This window comes from Topomyia yanbarensis, chromosome 2, assembly GCF_030247195.1.
Source record: "Topomyia yanbarensis strain Yona2022 chromosome 2, ASM3024719v1, whole genome shotgun sequence".
Taxonomy (NCBI): Eukaryota; Metazoa; Arthropoda; class Insecta; order Diptera; family Culicidae; genus Topomyia; species Topomyia yanbarensis.
The window spans coordinates 163661156-163685380 of NC_080671.1; the positions used below are offsets into that span (position 1 = coordinate 163661156).

General features: G+C 40.9%; 1 protein-coding gene and 1 pseudogene across 1 annotated transcript; one reads left to right on the top strand and one right to left on the bottom strand.

Annotated features, from left to right (window-relative positions):
• Positions 1-661: 661 nt before the first annotated feature.
• On the bottom strand, positions 662-3717 carry LOC131681970 (protein sly1 homolog). Its single transcript, XM_058963093.1, has 6 exons — positions 3544-3717; positions 3327-3486; positions 2966-3267; positions 1958-2906; positions 1223-1364; positions 662-1158 (listed from the first exon to the last, which is right to left on the bottom strand). The coding sequence occupies exons 1-6, from the start codon at positions 3569-3571 to the stop codon at positions 835-837; spliced, it is 1905 nt and encodes a 634-aa protein (XP_058819076.1). The 5' UTR covers positions 3572-3717; the 3' UTR covers positions 662-834.
• An 8596-nt stretch (positions 3718-12313) lies between these two features.
• Positions 12314-12388, top strand: LOC131686456 (U4 spliceosomal RNA; annotated as a pseudogene).
• The last annotated feature ends 11837 nt before the right edge of the window (positions 12389-24225 follow it).

Here is a 24225-nt window from a genome sequence, read left to right on the forward strand (position 1 = left end):
TTCAGCCCTTCGTTATGCAAATACGCGTTATTATAACAAAACATCAAAGGTTGTTTCATGGAGCGCGACCTTCCGTTTCAATCGGGAAAGGTAGCGTGGAATTCTGGGTAAATGGCTAGATTTTTAGACTTGACTTTTGAACATTTATTACTGATCTGCTTTAATTCTAATTCATCTAAAATAAACTGCATCAAAAACGCGTTGTCGTTGATATTGCATCCGGCTTAAGAGGTTAAACATCGTTTTCAAAAAAAAAACTGGACAATCAAAAACAGTTAACCATATTCTGGTTAATCACCCTAAAAGGTTTATAGTATGGAAGCGGCATTACTCTTCTTTATGCTGCTGGCTCAATTGCACGCATGCAACAACGAATGAATGCGGTGTTTATGATCAATTACGTCAACCTACCAACACGCAACTGCAATCCGTACCCAAATTTGGTAGGACAAATCAATTTGATCGTAATTATGCTGTTACAGTTTTGCCTTCATCCGTGCATTCGTACCAGAACGATCTTCCGTACTATTACCAGTGCGGTTTTGCGAGGAATTCCACTAATTTGTACTTTTCCATTTTTGGAAGACCGCGTGGCGCTGGCAACGATTGCTTCTACGGAAGGATGTGATTGGTTTCAAGGAAAATAAAATAATTGTGCGGCTTATTTGTTTAAGTTTTGTTACATAGCTGGAAAGTATAGTATATTTATTGCATAATCTATTACTTAGCTACTAAAACATGCTAACAAACGTAACTGTCGTAATAGTTACTAGTACCTTAGTGAACTATCAACCCTCCTCCGAACGCCAAAAAACAATCCAACAAGCAGTTCCGTTACGCCCCACCTCCTATTTCTTGACCCAGCAGAGATAGCTGCTTCAAAAACTGTTTCGCATTGGTCAGTGTTGAAGCTCCGTAAATAATCCGTCGATTACCGGTTGCAGTTTGCTTCGATTTGATAAAATCCACCAAATTCTGATACTCGATGTAATTTCCGCCGCCTACCATAAAAACGACGGCGTCTTGGAATGGGGCACGATTTTTCGGCAATACGTCGCCTCCCTTTAGCAGCTTGGGATCCAAGTACAGGTACTCGTCTACTTCCCCACCAGCTCGGCATTCCATCAGCTGCTCGGCTATTTTTGTGACCGGTAGGTTCTAGCGGAAAATAATTTTTAACTTCCTTTCAAAATTTTCAAGCATTTATGAAAAGAAAGCTTACGTGTCTTTTAACAACTAGATTCTTGACGCCTTCCATCACAAAAGACGAGCCTTGCGTTACCAGCTTCGAAAACATGGATACAGTTTTAGTGCCACTTCCTTCGTACTGGTTGGGATTTGTAACTGTGCTTTTCATTATACTCCTAAAAAAGAATGGAACCATTAAGGTTTCACTAGTTGAATCCAGATCTATTAGCAAATACAAAAATTATTTCTATAAGGGACCATCCATAAATGACGTAGCATTATATGGGGGAGGAGGGAGTTTTGTATTTTGTGATGATGTGTGACGACAGGGGGTTAGGGGGTCATGTCATGCTACGTAGCTTTTTTAAAGGAGAATAGGGGTTGACCTGATGTCACGACAATCTTACCCGTTTCATCTAACTAACATCGTTTCTGATTTTTTTTAAAATTTTTTACGGAGACAACGAGGGGGGTAAGGTTTACCGTCTAGCTACGTAATTATCAGGGGGAGTATACATATAGAATTTTGTGACGAAATGCTACGATGGGGGAGGGGGGTGTTAAAAATCACTCAAAAAATGCTACGTCATTTATGGATCATCCCTAAATATTCGTGTATTTTAGAGATGAATTTCAGCTTATTCTTGATAGTTCAAGCAAATGACATTCAAACGGAAGAGGAAATAAAAAATTGGGTGTATATGCTAAGATAGCAAACATTCTAATTTAATCAGATATAGTTGATTACCTGACTGATAAGTATACTCACTTCCACCTTCGCACGTACGGCATCGGAGTTAGATCGCAGCCACACTCCCTCAGCACCTGCTCCAGCTTCTGGTACTCGGCATCGACCACGTTGCTGCAAATATAGTAGATGATAAACAGCCGCATCTTATCTTCCAAAGTTCCAAATTCTGGATCTTTTAGAACATCTGCCAACGCCCGATCGAGCGCCTGTTTGGACATAATTTTTTCCTCCAACTCAAAAAAGGAATCCAATCGGCGAGCTTTGATAAAGTTTAGAACAGCCGTCGCAATCTTCGTGTGCATATCAATTAGTCGTTTCTTTTCCATCAGCTGGGGCAGCGAGTTCACTGCACTGGTCAGCTTGGCCGTATTGTCGTTGACCATCGAAAAGGCCACATCCGTTTCGCCATCAATGCCCATCGTTGATTTTAGCTTTTTGATCTCATCTTCCGATGATCGATACTGCTCCAACTCTTCCTGGATCGCCTCGGCTACCATCGGAAATGGACTGCCTTTGTGTGAACTCCAAAATTTGTCTCTCGAATCTAAATCACAGGCCTTCATTTTCGATTTTGCACCTGTGGATGAAGCTTTTTCACTATCTTCCTCCACAATTACCCGATTAAGGGACAATTCCAAAACGTCATGAGCAAGAGCTTGATACGTCCACGTGTGATGAAGTGGGGTCGCCATATCCACATTCCGATCCATCAAAATCAGCAGTGGACGTTGGAAACTAAACGTCCCAGTCTGGGTCGCATCCATGTGAAACAGATTGTTCCGCGCATCCCACAAATTCTCACGCAATTTCTTCTCCAACTTACGAGCCACCATTTCGGCGGCGGAGTTCTTCGGACAACGAATGATGGGAACATTCCCCAGTGTTACGAACACCGAAAAAAGACTATCCACGATACTATCCATAATTCCTTCCATTTCAAAGTCTTGCGTGTTTGCTCGATTGATAGCTGAAATATAAAAACAAAGTTCTAAACCAGGAACCACATTTTGTGACTACCAACTGTACCGTAGTACGACAGTAAATCACTGTTCTGATGCTTTAACACAAACATATCGTCCTCCAGCGTTATAAAATTTACGTACTGATCGTAAACCTTATGTATATTAGCTACACATCCTGCCTGCAGGGCTGCAGCAGCCAAATCCTCCAACCGTTGCCTAGAAATCGGTGAAATAAAATTCAAGTGGTACACATCGTACAGTCCATTTTGAAAATCTTGTGCTATGCGACCCAAGTTCTCTTCCGTCGGGGCGCAGAAATAGATTGCCGGGACGTCCGGAATCGAATCACGGTCCGAGTGCAACTGACTGAAAAAAAAACAAAACGTTCATTCTTTTTTAATAAGAACTGAATATCACAAACTCACATATGCAATGTAACTCCCAGTTCACGTAGCTCCCGGATGGCGATCAACGGCGAAATAATATCCTGCCCAATACGGTCATAGATCAAAAGTTTCCATACAGGTTCCGCGGCTAGGGCTTTTGTTTGTGGCTGGTTCAAGTTAAGCATTTGCTTGATTGCATCTGGAAGGTAATCTGAATTAGATTCACACGAACCGATAGTTTAGAGAAATAACTTACTAATTTGCCTATCTTTTAAAGTCAACATTTTGTCACTAAGCTGAGCTACGAAAACACTAACTAACTAAAGGTATTTCACCGTAAAAACTAATTATTTTCACAATTTTAGAATGGATTAACCAACCCTACATTAATTCTGCAAAATACATTCGTGGACAAAAATATATGAATGACGTCGATGCTGTCATCTACATCTGTCATTCTAGTACTGCAAACCATGTTCAGTCCAGTGTACACTGTAGCCTAATGTGCACGCTACCATGAATAAACTCATCAGTGAAGTTATAGCAAACACAAATCTTAAGCGTTTTTTCAAAAAGACATATCTACAATGAGTGACTCTTTTTGTTTACTTTCTCTTCTACACGCAGAAAAAAGATTTGTAGGTTCAATAAAATTATGCCTTAAAATCAATAAATCAAATTATTGGTCGGGAGACAATAAAATTATTTATTGAATTCAATAAAATTTATTTATTGTTTCAGTAAAACAAAATTATGGTTCCGTTTTTCAATAATTATTTTATTGAAATTAAAAGAAAATTATTGATACTAAAAATGTATTTATTGAAAGCAAAAATTTGTTGTTGTTCTAATAAAAAAATATTTTCAAACCAATAAGTTTTTGTATTTATATTTGTATTTTTATTTTATCATTTTTAGGAAAACCTGTTAGTTTGTTTGTTAAAGTGATAAACAATAAATGATTGGATTCAATAACACATATTTTTGGTTTAAATATGCTAATTTTTTCTGCGTGTATGTCTATGGAATATGTATTAAACACCAAATTTTAGTTAAAGCAACCTACACACTTAATTTGAATTACTGGGTACAGTTAAATTTCACTGGGGTTTTGAGCAGCAAACCATTCGGTAATCAATTCAGTAAAACGAGTACCGACCTGTCCGCAATCCGGTTTGTCCAAATGTCAAAAAATACTGGTCAGTCAGCAGTTTCCTCTGAAAATGGCGACTTGATAGATGATTTACTGTACCTGTTTTGTAAGTTTTTGACGAGGTTTGGTAATGTTGGCACAATTTTGCAGAACAATCAGTCGGTATTTTACTGGATAATGCACCGAAAAAAACACAAGTTCTTATAAATTCAGTGTAAAATATTACGGGTTTCAGAAAATTATTCGAAAAATTACTGAAAATCGCTAAAAAATGAAAGCTTTACCGCAATTTTTAAAACTATTTGCTGACAGCTCCGTAAAAATATGACTTTACTAGGCAAATCGTCGAAAGCAATTACTGAACAACTTGTGAAAATTTCCACATGTACATTACTTGCTGAATTTCTGTGACTGTTTTTCATCAAACGCTTATTGGACGAATTTCCTACTGTGTCATGTAATTCAATATGCTGCCAATCTTCGACATAAACTTCTATCGCAGTCATGCATAATCAAAAGCATGTCCTCATCTACGCCATGGTTCTCTACTAAGCATATCTGGAGTTAATTGCTTGAAATAAACCGTAGTAAGCATGTATTACCCAATCGCATAAGTCTATTCATATGCTTTTGCTGCATTCACCTAAGTCCTAATAGCGCCCCAGATTTATATGAAGCTCACATGATTTTGGACAAAACCAGCAGTATCCTCATCCTTGGCGATTACAATCTTACCCATCCTCAACGATCGCTAGGTAGCTAGCGATCGTTGAGGATGGGAATGGCTAGGAACCTGAAGTCTGCACAAGTTCTGCTTGCTCACGAATGCGAATAAAAAGGTGCTCTATCTTGCCTTCGCAACCAACACCAGCACCAATGGGTCTGAACCCATTTGCATTGCAAAGTCATGTACGTACCGACGCTGAGGATTATTTATACCAATCGATTGACGACCATGACTTTGATTTCTACCATTAGGGACCATTCATGAATTACGTAACGCGAAAATTGACCAAAATTTACTCTCCCACCCCCATGTAACAAAGTGACACAAATTTCTCTATCACTCCCTCCCCTATTACGTATCAAATTCTTAAAAAAAATTCTTCAGTAAAATCATGTTATGTAAGGTTCTAACTTACTCCCCTCCCCCATATGTCACAATTAAGTGTTACGTAATTTATGAATGGTCCCGTACAATCTTAACGAAATCTCCGCATTGATAACCGTTGTCGACTGAAGTGGCCAAAAGTATAGCATGGTACGATGCTGACGAGGCAGTAAGGTTGTTCAACAAACAGTGTATATAGAGTACTTCACCAAAAAGTTCCAGTGAAACGTAACAACAAGCTGATGAATCATAAATATCCATGACCCAATAATAGAATAACATTAATCGAATACTAGAATAACAACGTAACATTCTTCGAAAACAGCGTAAATGGTAATTTCACCATAAAACCGACGCTAATAAAACTAACTGCTGTGTGATATCCCTTAAAATCCCGGATTTCATGAGTCGCGTCAAGCGTATGCAAAGTACTCTTTGCGACACACCGCAAAGTTTTGGGTTTCGTGAATATCCGATAATATGGATTCTGATTGTGAATTGGATTGTATTGGTGCTCTTTGATAGCAAGTTGCTTTTTGCGTCCACATCACTACAAAGTGAAAGTCAATCAACTTTAGCTCGTGATGAAATCGTATTTTATCTCTCATCAATGACTAAAATATGTGAAATACTTTTGTTCAAGAAATTGGTCGAGTTACGCCACTATGCTCCGACCATTGTACACGGAGAACTTTATTTCGTCATCAACAGCAAATTATCCTGTTTCTTCTGCTGTAAATTTTATCCGTTGGACTTATTTGGTCTAACCGCTCATTGAAAGCTTACTATAAGTATATGCTTGAAAATGCATAAAACTCACAGCAGAATAAAAGAGATGAAAATAGAAAGTATGCAAACTATGTTTATTTTTGTTTCTCAGTATACGATTCTGCATCATCATTTCTTTTTTTTTTTTATCTTAAAATACGTTTATTTAGGCCCAAATGCTGTAGCTTAACGAGGCCGATAATTCATTTTTTTTTATATTACATGTCACATGTTAGTGGGGGAAGGGAAAGCCGTATTTAGGGGCGGCTTGCTCCCCTCTTATGTAAGTAAAGGAGAAAGGTAGGAAGTGGGATACATATTGTGTAATTGACATCGTCGTTTGCTGATTGATCATTGTGGCGGATATGCACACTTTGTTTGCAATTTGCAGACAAATTGTCCAAGGTAGTGTTGTAGTTTCCAGCCTGTAATCGCAGGGGCGAGGGGAGGGTCGATATTTCGGATAATTATTGGCACTCTATATCATCTGCATGTGCGGTATGTCATGATGTTCTGGTTAGACGGTTATCAAGAAGAGTGTGCACCGAAGACTCGTGAAGCAATGCCATATTGTAGATACAGGGATAGGTTGGTGAGATTCTACTGTGAATGAGAGAGGGTAAAATGTATTAAACTTGGACATCAATGGTTTTCAAAAAGATATAGATAAGAAAAATATAGGGGTGGTCACGGCTTGCCAGGACGTCCCGGACTGGCACATAGGGTGATCTACCTCGGGCCCGAAGGGAATCTATTAGTTGGGACCGGGCAACACAGTACTCTGCGCACAGCCAAACAACATGCTCGATGTCGTGATAGCCGTTCTCACAAACACAATGATTATTTTCAGCAAGCCCTATACGACGGAGATGCGCATCAAACGAGTAATGGTTGGACATGATCCTTGACATCGTACGAATAAAGTCCCGGTTCACATCCAACCCCTTAAACCAAGCATTCGTTGATACCTTCGGGATAATGGAATGTAGCCACCGTCCCAGATGCCCATTGCTCCATGAGGTTTGCCAACTATCGAGCGTCCTCTGACGAGAGATACTGAAAAATTCGTTGAAGCAAATTGGTCTTTCGTAAGTGTCGCCTTCTAATGCGCCCACCTTGGCTAAAGAGTCCGCCTTCTCATTGCCCGCAATAGAACAATGTGACGGGACCCAAACCAAGGTAATCTGGTAAGATTTTTCAGATAAAGCACTCAGATATTCCCGTATTTTCCCCAGGAAATACGGTGAGTGCTTTCCAGGCTTCGCCGCACGGATGGCCTCAATGGAGCTGAGACTATCCGAAACGATGAAGTAATGGTCTGAGGGCAGGGTGTCAATGATCCCGAGAGTATACTGAATGGCAGCTAATTCTGCGACGTAAATTGAAGCAGGATCATTGAGTTTGAATGAGGCAGCAAGATTTTCGTTGAAGATACCGAAGCCTGTGGACCCGTCGAGAATTGATCCGTCAGTGTAGAACATTTTGGCGCAGTCGACTTGATGGTATTTGTTATAGAAAATATTTGGGACCACTTGTGGGCGAATATGATCCGGAATTCCACAAATCTCTTCCTTCATGGATGTATCGAAAAATACAGTTGGATCAGAAGTATCTAAGAGATGAGCACGGTTGACGTTATATGTAGATGAATTGATGTTCTGTGCCATGTAATCGAAGTACAAGGACATGAATCGGGTCTGAGAATTAAGCTCGACAAGCCTTTCGCAATTTGCAATCACCAATGGGTTCAGAATATCGCATCGAATGAGCAATCGATATGAGAGGTCCCAGAATCGATTTTTCAGCGGTAGAACGCCCGCCAGCACTTCGAGACTCATCGTATGGGTCGAGTGCATGCAACCCAAGGCAATACGCAAGCAACGATACTGGATTCGCTCCAGTTTGATGAAGTGTATGTTCGCAGCGGAGCGAAAGCAGAAACATCCGTACTCCAACACTGATAATATCGTTGTTTGGTACAACCTGATTAGGTCTCCTGGATGGGCACCCCACCATGTTCCAGTTATTGTACGGAAAAAGTTGATCCTTTGTTGGCACTTCTGTTTCAGATACCTAATGTGACATCCCCAGGTACCTTTAGAGTCGAACCATACCCCGAGATATTTGAATGTTGAAGCCTGAGCAATAGTTTGATCCATTAATTGAAGCTGTAGTTGCGCTGGTTCACGCTTTCTAGAAAATACGACTAGCTCAGTTTTCTCCGTGGAGAACTCGATACCCAGTTGGAGAGCCCATGCAGACAAATTGTCCAAGGTATCTTGCAGTGGTCCTTGCAAGTCGACGGCTTTAGGACCTGTAATAGAGACCACACCGTCATCTGCAAGCTGCCTTAGCGTGCAGGAATTGACAAGACATTCGTCAATGTCATTCACGTAAAAATTGTAGAGGAGAGGGCTTAGACATGAGCCCTGGGGAAGGCCCATGTAGCTAAATCGTGATGTCGATAAATCGCCATGCGAGAAATGCATTTGTTTTTCAGACAACAGGTTTAGCAAAAAGTTATTTAAAATTGGCGAAAGACCATGCTGGTGCAACTTCTCATAAAGAATGTTGATCGAAACTGAATCGAAAGCCCCCTTAATATCCAAGAATACTGATGCCATCTGCTCTTTGTTAGCATATGCCATTTGAATTTCTGTTGAGAGCAACGCAAGGCAATCGTTCGTCCCTTTGCCTTTGCGGAAGCCAAATTGTGTATCTGACAGTAAGCCATTTGTTTCGACCCAATTGTCGAGCCGAAACAGGATCATTTTCTCGAACAACTTCCGGATACAGGACAGCATTGCAATCGGACGATACGAATTGTGGTCGGAGGCTGGTTTTCCTGGTTTTTGGATGGCGATGACCCTCACCTGTCTCCAGTCATGTGGGACAATGTTACCCTCAAGAAACCTATTAAATAAATTCAACAAGCGTCTTTTGGCAGAGTCTGGCAGATTCTTCAATAAGTTGAATTTAATTCTATCTGGCCCCGGGGCTTTATTGTTACATGATAAGAGAGCAAGTGAGAACTCCACCATCGTAAACGGTGTTTCGTTCGCGGTATTGTAAGGCGACGCGGCGCGGTAGATTTTCTGTGCCGGGGCGGAATCCGGACAAACCTTCTTGGCGAAATCGAATATCCAACGGTTTGAATATTCCACGCTCTCGTTAGTACTGTTTCGGTTTCGCATACGTCGGGCCGTGCCCCAAAGAGTGCTCATCGATGTTTCTCTTGTTAACCCGTCGACAAACCGGCGCCAGTAACTGCGTTTCTTAGCTTTCATTAAATTTTTCATTCGCTTTTCTAATATCGCGTACACTCGATAACTAGCAACTAACCCGTCGTTCCGGAAGGTTTTATACGCGGCAGCTTTCTCCGCGTACACGTCTGAGCACTCTTTGTCCCACCACGGGTTGGGAGAACGTTTTTGGGTGTTCACGTCGGGTACTCGTTTCGTCTGAGTTTGAATCGCGCTATCGAGAATCGAGTTGGACAAAAACTTATATTCTTCCTCCGGGGGAAGTATCTGTGTTGAATCGATAGTTTTGGATATCTCAGCAGCGTAGCTCTTCCAATCAATGTTTCGTGTGAGGTCATAGGGAACATTGATTGGTGTCGATGGTCTTGAACCAGTGGTGATTGCAATTACAATTGGTAAGTGGTCACTACCGTGGGGATCAGATATTACCTTCCACTTGCAATCTAACCGTAGTGATGTCGAGCATAAAGATATGTCCAGTGCACTTGCTTGCGCAGGTGGTCTAGGAATTCGTGTCATTTCCCCTGTGTTCAGAATTGTCATATTGAAGTTGTCACAAAGGTCTTGAATTGTCGAAGATCGATTATCGTCGTATAGACAGCCCCACCCCGTACCGTGAGAGTTAAAGTCTCCAAGAAGCAGGCGGGGCGAGGGAAGGTGTTCAATCACATTGGAGAATCTTCGATATCCCATCATGGCCCTAGGAGGAATGTAAATAGAAGCAATGCAAAGATCTTTGCCTTTGATTGTTGTTTGACAAGCGACAACTTCAATGCCTGGCGTCGAAGGGAGGTTGATTCGATTGAAGGAGTAGCACTTTTTGATCCCTAAAAGTACCCCCCCATATGAGTCTTCTCGATCCAAGCGGATAATGTTAAAATCGTGGAAGTTGAGGTTTATATTAGAAGTTAGCCATGTTTCACATAGGGAAAATGCATCACAATGATTGTAATTTAGCAAGTGTTTTAATGAATCAATTTTGGGGATAATACTTCTGCAGTTCCACTGTAAAACAGTGATCAGATCCCTGATTCCGTCTAATAAGTTAGCCATCGAAGGATACGATCGCTGTAAGGAGGGGCCATTGTTCAGTCAACTGTTTTAAAAATGTTCTTACTGTTGGTAGAATAGCAACCAGCAAGCTTTTCATAGGATCGGTAATGTTGAAAGCTGTGAATATCCAGTCCACAATGTCAGAAAATTTAAGGAATCCCGTTTTAGGTTGAGTTTCTGACTGTAAAATTGGAGCACTTGGGATTTTTGGTGCCCCTGGGAGTGCTGGGAACTCCTGGTTGTATCTCAATTTCCCAAAACCAGGAGGTATTATCTTCGGATTTGTACCAGCACTTCCAGTTGATGAATTATTTTTATTTTGTACCCTTGTTTGGGACAACCTAGGACCCTTACGAGGAAGTTCAGGTGAGTTTTGATTAGGTCTTTTCCTAGAGTTTCCAAGCGGAGCCAAATGCATCATCATTTCTTGTGACGGTCAGCGTTCCGTCGGTCGTCATGTGTACAAAGGTGACAATACATATAGGTCATCAAAGTGTTCAGAGCTCCAATTTCATGCGTTTTATTCTTTAACCCCGTTGTTTTTACCCCCAGGGGTAAATTGGATGATTGTTGGGGGTGAATTATGCGGGACAAATTTTAACTTGTTATCCAAACATTACCGTCGGGTATTTGTCTTTATATATTGTTTCAGTATGTCACGAATTGAGATGCTTACTGAGAGTGCCCTGGAACAGTTTTCTTATTGTAAAATTCTCGACAAACATATGATTACGGCCTAAAGGCCAACTGTCAAAATCCATTTTGAATGGAAATTCCGGACAAACCGATACACGCCAATCACAGATGTTGGTAGTAAACGAAAGAGAAAAGTTTTCTCTTTCATAAACTGTTGTGAACTGTGTTCGACTGGCTTTTAGGCCGTAATCATATGTTTGTCGAGAATTGTGGCATTCATCCAATTAAAAATCTTTTTTTACAGGGTAATAGGATTACTACCTTTGGTTTGGTTTGGTTTTCACCCGGAAATTTTTACTGATCTGGGATAGGTTTTTATAGAATCACTTTGAACCTATCTGACCAATCCGCTGAGTTTAAATTGAACAAGTATAAACTCTTTCATTCTTTTTGTAACTCGTCGAAGTATCAATCACCAAAATTGACTCACATTGACCGTTTGTTGTTTTGTCTTGGCAAAGCATGATGCATACCACTACTTTGAGCTTTTCTTATTAGCTGTAAATTTATCGCGTACGTAAACCGTATTGTCCACTTAGATAGGTGTGAAATTTCACTTCCATGGCTAACGACAAAAATCCAAAAGCACCGGCCACTCACGCTGCGGAGGAGCAGCCGAACAACCATTGCTCCCTGCCACAGCTAACTACCATGAAGCAGGCAGGAAAGCGGTAGCATCTGTGAAGCACACTGCGGTGTCTTCCGAAAATTTTGCTGGGCCCAAAATATTCTCTACGCTACTCAATCTCTCTGTAAATCGTCCTTTTGATCGAGTTTTGCGAGTTCAGCAAATGTCTATGTGTGTGTGCGCGCGTGTGTGTATGTGACCAACAATTGAAACGACAATTAATTACTCTGGGATGGTCGGATCGATTTCAAACTTAGTCTTAAATGAAATAACGTTCCCATAGGCTGCTATTGAATTCTGACTTCTGGTTCCAGAGTTCAGTTAACCGGTATAATCATCATAGCTATATGATTAAGCTTTGCGCAGTGGCGATATCGTAACCAATGAGGTACAACCGAGGTGCGATTATTGCTAGTTGAAAAAATCATAGCTATATGATACAAAAGTAATAGGGATCTTTAGGGGTGTGTGGGTTAAGGCATATTCTGATGCAGATTAGTACCGTAATTTAATATCTCAGTCTTTTTTCAGTTCTTACGTCCGAAACTATTGAAAACAAACATTTTTAGTTCGTTTTCTTTTAGGACAATAACACATCCAAACCCATGAGACTTGCACGACTCCATAGGTTGCCTTATCAGATCTACCATAGTTTGCAGATTAAACTTGGGATGGCACGCTGCTAGCGGATTGCGAAAGTACCACACGGAGAAATAAAACAACCCGCAGAATAAGTTCTTTTAACTTAAATTTAGGTAGTTTTGAGTCTTGCGTCGCTTTCGCACTTATTAGTGTTATCAAAAACAAAGAGAGAGATTCGACTCAGTCGAGGCCTTCCATGGAATAAGGTACTTTTGAGTTGTTTGAGGTATACTCAAAATTAGGTAGATTCAACTTAAATTTAAGCATATAAAATTCAAGGTTGAGTATAAAAAACCTGTCAATGAGTTGTGGTTTTTGCCGTGGTTAAAGGGAAGCTACCTTCAACACGGTTTACCTAATTTTACCTTATTCTACGATACCCCGAGATTGAGTCAAAAGAGCTCAACTTTTGGTAGTTTTTCGTATTCGTGCAGATAATGCTATGTGGGGTGCTGTCCCGGTTAACAATGAGGCGAACGAGATATTTGCAAATACGTCATTTAGTAGGACAACTGTCAATTTGTTGGTTAAATTTAATATTTTTTTTTTTGAATTTAAGATTTAAGAATGATATGAGTGTACTCGTAAGGACACCCGCTATTAATACATATGAAAAACTGACACAATTTTTCCAAATTAAAGATCCCTATTGAAATGAGTTGTAAATTGCTTGAAATTGTTGGTCCAGATCACTAACTGCAAATCAAATTCTCTTTGGCCACATTGGGAACCGTTGAGGATTCCGGATGATTCGATGAAATGACCAAGTCCCGAAATTAGATTCACTCTGGTTTCTCATATATTGCTGAATCGATTCTCACAATCTTTGTCTTAAATGAAGAGAATTCTGATTGCAGATGAAAATCGAAATAATGAACTTGCGCCTTTCGGTTTTTCTCCAATTTTCAACGTACGCAACTAAAGCGCAACTGGTGTAGATGATGCGCAACTTGATTCTCTAACATGTACACAAGATGCGCATTAGTTGTCCACAATGTAAATAGGGAAAAAAGCAAAGTAATAATCAATATTTCGATTTTCAACTGCAACCAGAATATAACATTCACATGGATTGCTGCCGAATTTCATTTGAACGAATTATTGGTTCCGGAGCTATCAGTAAAGAATCCGATCACACGTGAATTTCCCATATAATCCTTTTGCTTTTCTCCTATAGAAAGGTTATGTAATCACTCTGAAATTGACTCTTTAACAGAGACCGGAGGGTCGATACTCTTATACCATTCGACTCACTTCGTCGAGTTCGACAAATGTGTGTTGCAAATATTCCGTTTGCTTAAGATGTAAGGTATTATTAATTACTGCAAGGAAATCACTCGGCACGGAAGTCAACTGTGCGGACGAAATAATACTTACCCTCACAATGGACTGACGCGAAATGAATGGCCACCTGCGCGCTTGCTTTCTTACCGGTATCGGCTACGCGATGTCGATAAATTAGATTGATGATGGTGACCAGAGATGTCAGGTGATATTTTGAAACATCTGTGCGCGGCCCATTTAAAAATCTGTGTCTATCTGTGTCACGGAAAACGTACAAATTTGGCTGAAAACAAGATGTGGTGACCGTTTTTGGAGTCTAAAATTAAGCGCAAGGTAAAAAAATTGAGAAATCTGTGCAAATCTGTGCATTCTAGAAGAACTGTGTAAATCTGTGCAGTTTTTGCAATCTGTGCAGCATTTGGAAAATCTGTGAAACACAGCAAAATCTGTGCACCTGGCATCCCTGATGGTGACACATCATCTGACACTGTTGCCAAGTTTGTCATGAGCGGGGGTACACACCAAAAAATAATGAAATTTAAACGACATGTAAATCAATACGAATGTAAGCCGAGGGGAACGTCACTTCAGAATGATTGTTTTATTCCGTTCAGTTTTACACGAATTCGTACTTTTTCCGGTAATTTTAGAAAATTTTGACAATGTTCTAACAAATCGAGCATTGCTAAGAAAAATCGAAGAAATTACAAAAAATCTATCCAATCTCAAGCAAATTTTGCTCGAATTTCGACGATTTTGATGGAACTGGCAACTCTGTATACTCAATGTTTGAATCTTTCAACAATTCTGGCAACAAAATTTATGTTTTTGTTTTGATTTGGTCATGCAGTTATGCTGCTGGTAATGTTTTGTTTTGGTTTCATCGAGCACTGAAGCTGTCAAAACGTGAATTTCGAGCATTTCATTTTGTTTTTCATGACACATTTCAAATCATCTTCGGCCAATTGAAACTTTTTTTGGCAATGTTGAAAATGCGAATCCATTTCGAACTAACTAATGTTAATCTTTATCAATCCGTTCAGAAATATAAATTTTATGTTCATTTCATCAACAAATCAAGGAGTGTCGTTCCCCTCGATGTAAGCACACAAGGATTAAATCAAAAATTTGATTGAAAATTACGTTAAAATCAATGCACTCAATTGGAGCATCAAAAAGCATACAATTTTACACTTTCATTCTTGTAATTTTACATGTCATTCATTTTACAGCATTATTCGATTAAAAATACATTGAAGTGCATTGGTTTTCCGTTTAAAGAAACTGTAATATTCATATTCATATTCATGCTCTAAATATGTGCATGAAAATAAACTTAAACTTGCAAAATATTTTTTTCTGTGTAGGACTCTGTTATTATAGAGCCCAGCTTGTACCTCACATCTGTGTGCGTATGTGTGTGTACGTATGTAATTAACAATCGCACATCAGTTACTCGGAGATGACCGAACCAATTTTCTCAAACTTAGTTTCACATGAAAGGCATAAGTTGCTATTGAATTTAATTCTGATCCGACATCCGGTTCCGGAGTTACTGGTTGAGAAGTGCGGTCATACAGTAAATCCCCATAGTAACTGGCACCACCATGATATCTGGATGCTGTAAAATTCATTAAAATGGGTGTTAAATTACTTAGATTTGCAGACCCATAGTCGTTTTGATCACATTGGCCACCTAGGACAGCTTTGATGCCCCGGAGAAATTGCCAGTGTTCAGGGTCAATTTCGTACCTATTCCTAAGAAAATTGTTGACCGATTCTCACAAGTTCCCAGATTTGAAATGATTGATGCAATGATTATATTGGCTACTATTAATTTTCATCGCGATCTGACTTTCGGTTCCGTAGTTACAGCACAGAGAACAGACGTCCATCTTCAACATTCAACTTGTGTAAAAATCTCTAACGGTTTCGAAAGTAGTTGGGATATCCAAACCAGGTGCGCTACTGTCGGCATGTTTTTTTGTGGCTGAGTTCGACTGAATTGACAGCGGTTATTCCTCTACCGAGTCAAACTAGTCCGGAACCGGTTCGGACTTCCAGTATGATTTCCAGCTCAAATGCATCAACCGATAGAGTCGGAATCGGTGGTTTTCTTTGAGCAAGATTCCATACTGAATCTATTCAGGATTTCGAACCGGTTCCGGATTTGACGGATAGTTGGGATAGGTTGATGTGGCGGCGCTAGTGTTTATTGTATGTTAAGTCAAATGTTTACACACGTTTTTAAAATATTTTTGTTCGATCATGGATGTCTGTTCTGTGTGGTTACAGATTGATTAGTGCAAGGCACAAAGGAATTTCTCATATACTTGTGCCACCATAATACTTACTGTTTGCCTCTCATATAGCGAGATGCATTATAGTATAGATGTTCAAATTCATCATGTTTGAGTGTGTTGGTTTGGTGATAGATAATCATGGCATCCGGTACCGTGAAACATAACATAAACAAAACCGGCTAATCGAAACGAAGCTTGTAAGCACGTAGTGAAAATAAGTATGGCGGCCAGGACCGCGAAATGTAGGGAACTCTGAGGAGACTTGATCCCCCTTTTTATTTTTCAATCCAACTCCGCGGAATGATAGAAAAAAACTATGTATTTTTTGGAGTTTTACATTGTTTCTAGGGATGACTCGTAATCATAAAAAAAATTACATGGAAATATTACACTGGACAGGAGCTATGAGCATTTTTTTTTTCTTAAAATACGTTTATTTAGGCCCAAATGCTGTAGCTTAACGAGGCCGATAATTCATTTTTTTTTATATTACATGTCACATGTTAGTGGGGGAAGGGAAAGCCGTATTTAGGGGCGGCTTGCTCCCCTATTATGTAAGTAAAGGAAAAAGGTAGGAAGTGGGATACATATTGTGTAATTGACATCGTCGTTTGCTGATTGATCATTGTGGCGGATATGCACACTTTGTTGTAGTGTTGTAGTTTCCAGCCTGTAATCGCAGGGGCGAGGGGAGGGTCGATATTTCGGACAATTATTGGCACTCTATATCATCTGCATGTGCGGTATGTCATGATGTTCTGGATAGACGGTTATCAAGAGGGGTATGCACCGAAGACTCGTGAAGCAATGCCATATTGTAGATACAGGGATAGGTTGGTGAGATTCCCAACAAACAATTTAGCTGGATAAAGGTTTAAACAGTTCTTGTTCAGCTTATTTTCTCTGATAAAAGGCTTGTTCAGCTTTCGTTGTTTGTTGGGTTCTACTGTGAATGAGAGAGGGTAAAATGTATTAAACTTGGACATCAATGGTTTTCAAAAAGATATAGATAAGAAAAATATAGGCGTGGTCACGGCTTGCCAGGACGTCCCGGACTGGCACATAGGGTGATCTACCTCGGGCCCGAAGGGAATCTATTAGTTGGGACCTGGCAACACAGTACTCTACGCACAGCCAAACAACATGCTCGATGTCGTGATAGCCGTTCTCACAAACACAATGATTACTTTCAGCAAGCCCTATACGACGGAGATGCGCGTCAAACGAGTAATGGTTGGACATGATCCTTGACATCGTACGAATAAAGTCCCGGTTCACATCCAACCCCTTAAACCAAGCATTCGTTGATACCTTCGGGATAATGGAATGTAGCCACCGTCCCAGATGCCCATTGCTCCATGAGGTTTGCCAATTATCGAGCGTCCTCTGACGAGAGATACTGAAAAATTCGTTGAAGCAAATTGGTCTTTCGTAAGTGTCGCCTTCTAATGCGCCCACCTTGGCTAAAGAGTCCGCCTTCTCATTGCCCGCAATAGAACAATGTGACGGGACCCAAACCAAGGTAATCTGGTAAGATTTTTCAGATAAAGCACTCAGATATTCCCGTATTTTCCCCAGGAAATACGGTGAGTGCTTTCCAGGCTTCGCCGCACGGATGGCCTCAATGGAGCTGAGACTATCCGAAACGATGAAGTAATGGTCTGAGGGCAGGGTGTCAATGATCCCGAGAGTATACTGAATGGCAGCTAATTCTGCGACGTAAATTGAAGCAGGATCATTGAGTTTGAATGAGGCAGCAAGATTTTCGTTAAAGATACCGAAGCCTGTGGACCCGTCGAGATTTGATCCGTCAGTGTAGAACATTTTGGCGCAGTCGACTTGATGGTATTTGTTATAAAAAATATTTGGGACCACTTGTGGGCGAATATGATCCGGAATTCCACAAATCTCTTCCTTCATGGATGTATCGAAAAATACAGTTGGATCAGAACTATCTAAGAGATGAGCACGGTTGACGTTATACGTAGATGAATTGATGTTCTGTGCCATGTAATCGAAGTACAAGGACATGAATCGGGTCTGAGAATTAAGCTCGACAAGCCTTTCGCAATTTGCAATCACCAATGGGTTCAAAATATCGCAACGAATGAGCAATCGATATGAGAGGTCCCAAAATCGATTTTTCAGCGGAAGAACGCCCGCCAGCACTTCGAGACTCATCGTATGGGTCGAGTGCATGCAACCCAAGGCAATACGCAAGCAACGATACTGGATTCGCTCCAGTTTGATGAAGTGTATGTTCGCAGCGGAGCGAAAGCAGAAACATCCGTACTCCAACACTGATAATATCGTTGTTTGGTACAACCTGATTAGGTCTCCTGGATGGGCACCCCACCATGTTCCAGTTATTGTACGGAAAAAGTTGATCCTTTGTTGGCACTTCTGTTTCAGATACCTAATGTGACATCCCCAGGTACCTTTAGAGTCGAACCATACCCCGAGATATTTGAATGTTGAAGCCTGAGCAATAGTTTGATCCATTAATTGAAGCTGTAGTTGCGCTGGTTCACGCTTTCTAGAAAATACGACTAGCTCAGTTTTCTCCGTGGAGAACTCGATACCCAGTTGGAGAGCCCAAGCAGACAAATTGTCCAAGGTATCTTGCAGTGGTCCTTGCAAGTCGACGGCTTTAGGACCTGTAATAGAGACCACACCGTCATCTGCAAGCTGCCTTAGCGTGCAGGAATTGACAAGACATTCGTCAATGTCATTCACGTAAAAATTGTAGAGGAGAGGGCTTAGACATGAGCCCTGGGGAAGGCCCATGTAGCTAAATCGTGATGTCGATAAATCGCCATGCGAGAAATGCATATGTTTTTCAGACAACAGGTTTAGCAAGAAATTATTTAAAATTGGCGAAAGACCATGCTGGTGCAACTTCTCATAAAGAATGTTGATCGAAACTGAATCGAAAGCCCCCTTAATATCCAAGAATACTGATGCCATCTGCTCTTTGTTAGCATATGCCATTTGAATTTCTGTTGAGAGCAACGCAAGGCAATCGTTCGTCCCTTTGCCTTTGCGAAAGCCAAATTGTGTATCTGACAGTAAGTCATTTGTTTCGACCCAATTGTCGAGCCGAAACAGGATCATTTTCTCGAACAACTTCCGGATACAGGACAGCATTGCAATCGGACGATACGAATTGTGGTCGGAGGCTGGTTTTCCTGGTTTTTGGATGGCGATGACCCTCACCTGTCTCCAGTCATGTGGGACAATGTTACCCTCAAGAAACCTATTAAATAAATTCAACAAGCGTCTTTTGGCAGAGTCTGGCAGATTCTTCAACAAGTTGAATTTGATTCTATCTGGCCCCGGGGCTTTATTGTTACATGATAAGAGAGCAAGTGAGAACTCCACCATCGTAAACGGTGTTTCGTTCGCGGTATTGTGAGGCGACGCGGCGCGGTAGATTTTCTGTGCCGGGGCGGAATCCGGACAAACCTTCTTGGCGAAATCGAATATCCAACGGTTTGAATATTCCACGCTCTCGTTAGTACTGTTTCGGTTTCGCATACGTCGGACCGTGCCCCAAAGAGTGCTCATCGATGTTTCTCTTGTTAACCCGTCGACAAACCGGCGTCAGTAACTGCGTTTCTTAGCTTTCATTAAATTTTTCATTCGCTTTTCTAATATCGCGTACACTCGATAACTAGCAACTAACCCGTCGTTCCGGAAGGTTTTATACGAGGCAGCTTTCTCCGCGTACACGTCTGAGCACTCTTTGTCCCAACATGGGTTGGGAGAACGTTTTTGGGTGTTCACGTCGGGTACTCGTTTCGTCTGAGTTTGAATCGCGCTATCGAGAATCGAGTTGGACAAAAACTTATATTCTTCCTCCGGGGGAAGTACCTGTGTTGAATCAATAGTTTTGGATATCTCAGCAGCGTAGCTCTTCCAATCATTGTTTCGTGTGAGGTCATAGGGAACATTGATTGGTGCCGATGGTCTTGAACCAGTGGTGATTGCAATTACAATTGGTAAGTGGTCACTACCGTGGGGATCAGATATTACCTTCCACTTGCAATCTAACCGTAGTGAGGTCGAGCATAAAGATATGTACAGTGTACTTGCTTGCGCAGGTGGTCTAGGAATCCGTGTCATTTCCCCTGTGTTCAGAATTGTCATATTGAAGTTGTCACAAAGGTCTTGAATTGTCGAAGATCGATTATCGTCGTATAGACAGCCCCACCCCGTACCGTGAGAAAGTCTCCAAGAAGCAGGCGGGGCGAGGGAAGGTGTTCAATCACGTTGGAGAATCTTCGATATCCCATCATGGCCCTAGGAGGAATGTAAATAGAAGCAATGCAAAGATCTTTGATTGTTGTTTGACAAGCGACAACTTCAATGCCTGGCGTCGAAGGGAGGTTGATTCGATTGAATGAGTAGCACTTTTTGATCCCTAAAAGTACCCCTCCATATGAGTCTTCTCGATCCAAGCGGATAATGTTAAAATCGTGGAAGTTGAGGATTATATTAGAAGTTAGCCATGTTTCACATAGAGAAAATGCATCACAATGATTGTAATTTAGCAAGTGTTTTAATGAATCAATTTTGGGGATAATACTTCTGCAGTTCCACTGTAAAACAGTGATCAGATCCCTGATTCCGTCTAATAAGTTAGCCATCGAAGGATACGATCGCTGTAAGGAGGGGCCATTGTTCAGTCAACTGTTTTAAAAATGTTATTACTGTTGGTAGAATAGCAACCAGCAAGCTTTTCATAGGATCGGTAATGTTGAAAGCTGTGAATATCCAGTCCACAATGTCAGAAAATTTAAGGAATCCCGTTTTAGGTTGAGTTTCTGACTGTAAAATTGGAGCACTTGGGATTTTTGGTGCCCCTGGGAGTGCTGGGAACTCCTGGTTGTATCTCAATTTCCCAAAACCAGGAGGTATTATCTTCGGATTTGTACCAGCACTTCCAGTTGATGAATTATTTTTATTTTGTACCCTTGTTTGGGACAACCTAGGACCCTTACGAGGAAGTTCAGGTGAGTTTTGATTAGGTCTTTTCCTAGAGTTTCCAAGTGGAGTCAAAGAATGCCCCTCGCAAGGGTCGTTAGAGGCGTTATCGTCAGTTGGCAAGAGAGCGAATGGGTTTTCGGAGATAAGTGGAACAGCTCTTTTAAGCATTTCTGCGTAAGAGCGTCTGGAGCGATCTTTGGCGGATCGCTTCAGTTTATCCGCGCGAAGTTTGTACGTTGGGCATGTCAAAAGTGCATGCGGATTCTCCCCACAGTAAACACACTTCTCAACGGGCCTACTGCAAGTATCATCCGCATGGCGTTCCCCACATTTACCGCACCGTTGCTTGTTGCTACAGTAGGTGACCGTGTGACCTAGCAGCTTGCAATTGGAACAATTCATGACCCGCGGTACAAACAGGCGTACAGGTAGACGAGCTCCTCTCACTTCAACGTAGCTCGGAAGTGCAGATCCGGCGAAGGTTACGCGGAACGAGTCTGATGGATAGTAATTACCATCTTCGATGGACTTTGAGTGCAATTGCTTGCACTCCAAAATCTTAACTGATTGAAGGTTAGGGTCCTTAAAGCGGCCAGCCCCACAATTTATCAGATCATCGATAGTTAGACCCGCATCACTAACCACACCGTCGATCTCCACATCACGAGAAGGGATGCAGACGCGATACTCCAGCGTAAAGAGGCAATTGCTAACGATATCATTGGCCTGTTTCAAGTCAGTAACGACTACGCGCAGTTTATCTGACTGAACCTTTTTAATCTCGGTTACGGCCGAGTAACGTTTTGTCAGCTCCCGTGCAACAGTTATGCTGTTTAACGGTTTATTTTTGGGCCGAAAGTATACCACCCAAGGACCAGCGGATCCATCCTGGTAAACCTTGAGTTGGGGGGGCTATGAGACATTGGGGGAAAGTGGGGGAAGTGGATCGACCATAACATTATCTGTCTCAGTAACAGATATACGTTCTTCTTCCCCATAATATTCGTCTTCGGAGGGTGATCCTTCTGTTTGTTCCATTTTGTTGCGGGAGCAACACGCTCGACCGCACCATTTAATTTAAATCAAAATCAAAAATCAAAAACAATAATAAAAAAATCGATAAGAAAAGTAAAAAACGAAACACTTCACCAGTTGGTTCCTGACGAGCTGGTAGGTGAATTGATCCTTCGTTTGTTTTATCCGTCACCCGCGTGACCTTCACACAGTAGAGAGCTGATATAGCTCGTCTAAACAAAGCCGTCTTTCAGGCAAGAAAACTGTTTAGTAACGCTCTTCACTGCATTACTGTAACCGATATCGCAGGTAATAACTATCACTCGCGGGACTGTTTATTAGTAATGCTTTACTGCAGCCTCTGCCACAGCAAGCACCTTCGTACTACCGAAAAAACTAAACCACACCGGAGAGAACAAAAGCACTTGATTCCCGGTACAAAGTTGGGTTACGAATGAGCTATGAGCATTGCTGTACGATGCAGCGTTCATTTTTGAAATTTTTTTTTGTTATTTTGTTGAATACTTTACGGTGACGTCACAAATGAACTCGAGTGGTCATTTCTGGCAGTTCGCTTGTACTGTTTACATGGACTTAGAAAAATACCATTGAACTAATGCTGATTAAACTAATTAAGTATGCTTTTTTTGCTTCATGTGTTTCAGCATCGACACGTAGTTAGTGGATGGCGAGCCTTTCTATATAGGCGCTCTATGAATTTAATAGGTATTTCCACAATTATATTGAACATGGCCAGACATGGATTCATAGTTTGGAGAATTGAGAAAGGCACAATTGCACCATTAGGAGAATTAAAACAGGTATTTTCATTACCCCAACAATAATCTTAAGGATTGAAAAATGTATTGATTATGTAAGGGCAACTATTAGACTTCAATTGTCGGCCTTGACGCACTGGCTATGTCACAGACTTCACCAACCCATTTTTTCATTGATAATTATGATTATAATCAGATTCGGTGTAGTAATAAACCATACAGTGACCTGCAAATTAATCGATATCTAAACGATATATTATTTCTAATCAGAGTTAAAAATAATCGAAGCTCTTTTTTGACTGCTGAAAATGAACCTGATGGGACTCGCGGTGGATAGAAAAAATATTCATTCAAATATCCATGTTATTCATTCAGTTGAATATCGTACAATATATTCATTTCACTAATTATCAAGGAAAATGTTTTCAAATGCCGGTAAAGCATATGAAACAACAATCATCATCGCTTATATTGTGCCAGTGCCTACTTTGATTCGTTTGATTCGTTGCTACACGGTCGCTTCGTGTAATAATCGGAGACGAATGAAAATCTGCATGGATGAATGGGCGGTTTGTTCGTTTGACGTTTTCAGCTGCGTCACTAAATATTGAAAATGAATGCGGCTGAATATTATCAATTTTCTGTCAATGAATTTGAATATTTTTAACTCTGTTTCTAATTAATACATGTTTTTATCGTAAAATATAGACCTGCCATACATCAGGTGAACATGATAATAGCACAGACTAACAGACATAACACTATGAGGGAATTCCCTCAAAAAACATCGATCCGACAATTTTCCCAGAACACTAGCTCCACCTTTTATTCACAGTCCCAAACACTCATTTACTGGTGGGTTACCCCTCAGGTTTGGGAACAATTTTTCACTAGTGGTCTATCCCCCATATGCTTGTTCATATGTCAGTGGCGCCATAATTTCAAATGTGGCCACAGTCCCAACTAAAAATATATTTAAAATGACCATTAAAGCGGTCGATGCTTTGTTTTTGAGTGTTATGTCTGTTAGTCTGTGATAATAGTTTCACATGGATAGTATGATTTGCACAAACAAGGGCCCAATGACGATGTATTCTTACACTTTTATGCACGAAGGATCGGATGACTGTTTTGCAGAATAGAAATTCAAAACAACTTCCACACTCGATGCAATGCAATATGTCCTATGTACTAGTATATAAAGCAGCCGGATTAGTAGTTGTTCGAGCGCCAATAAGTACCCGTACAGAATGCA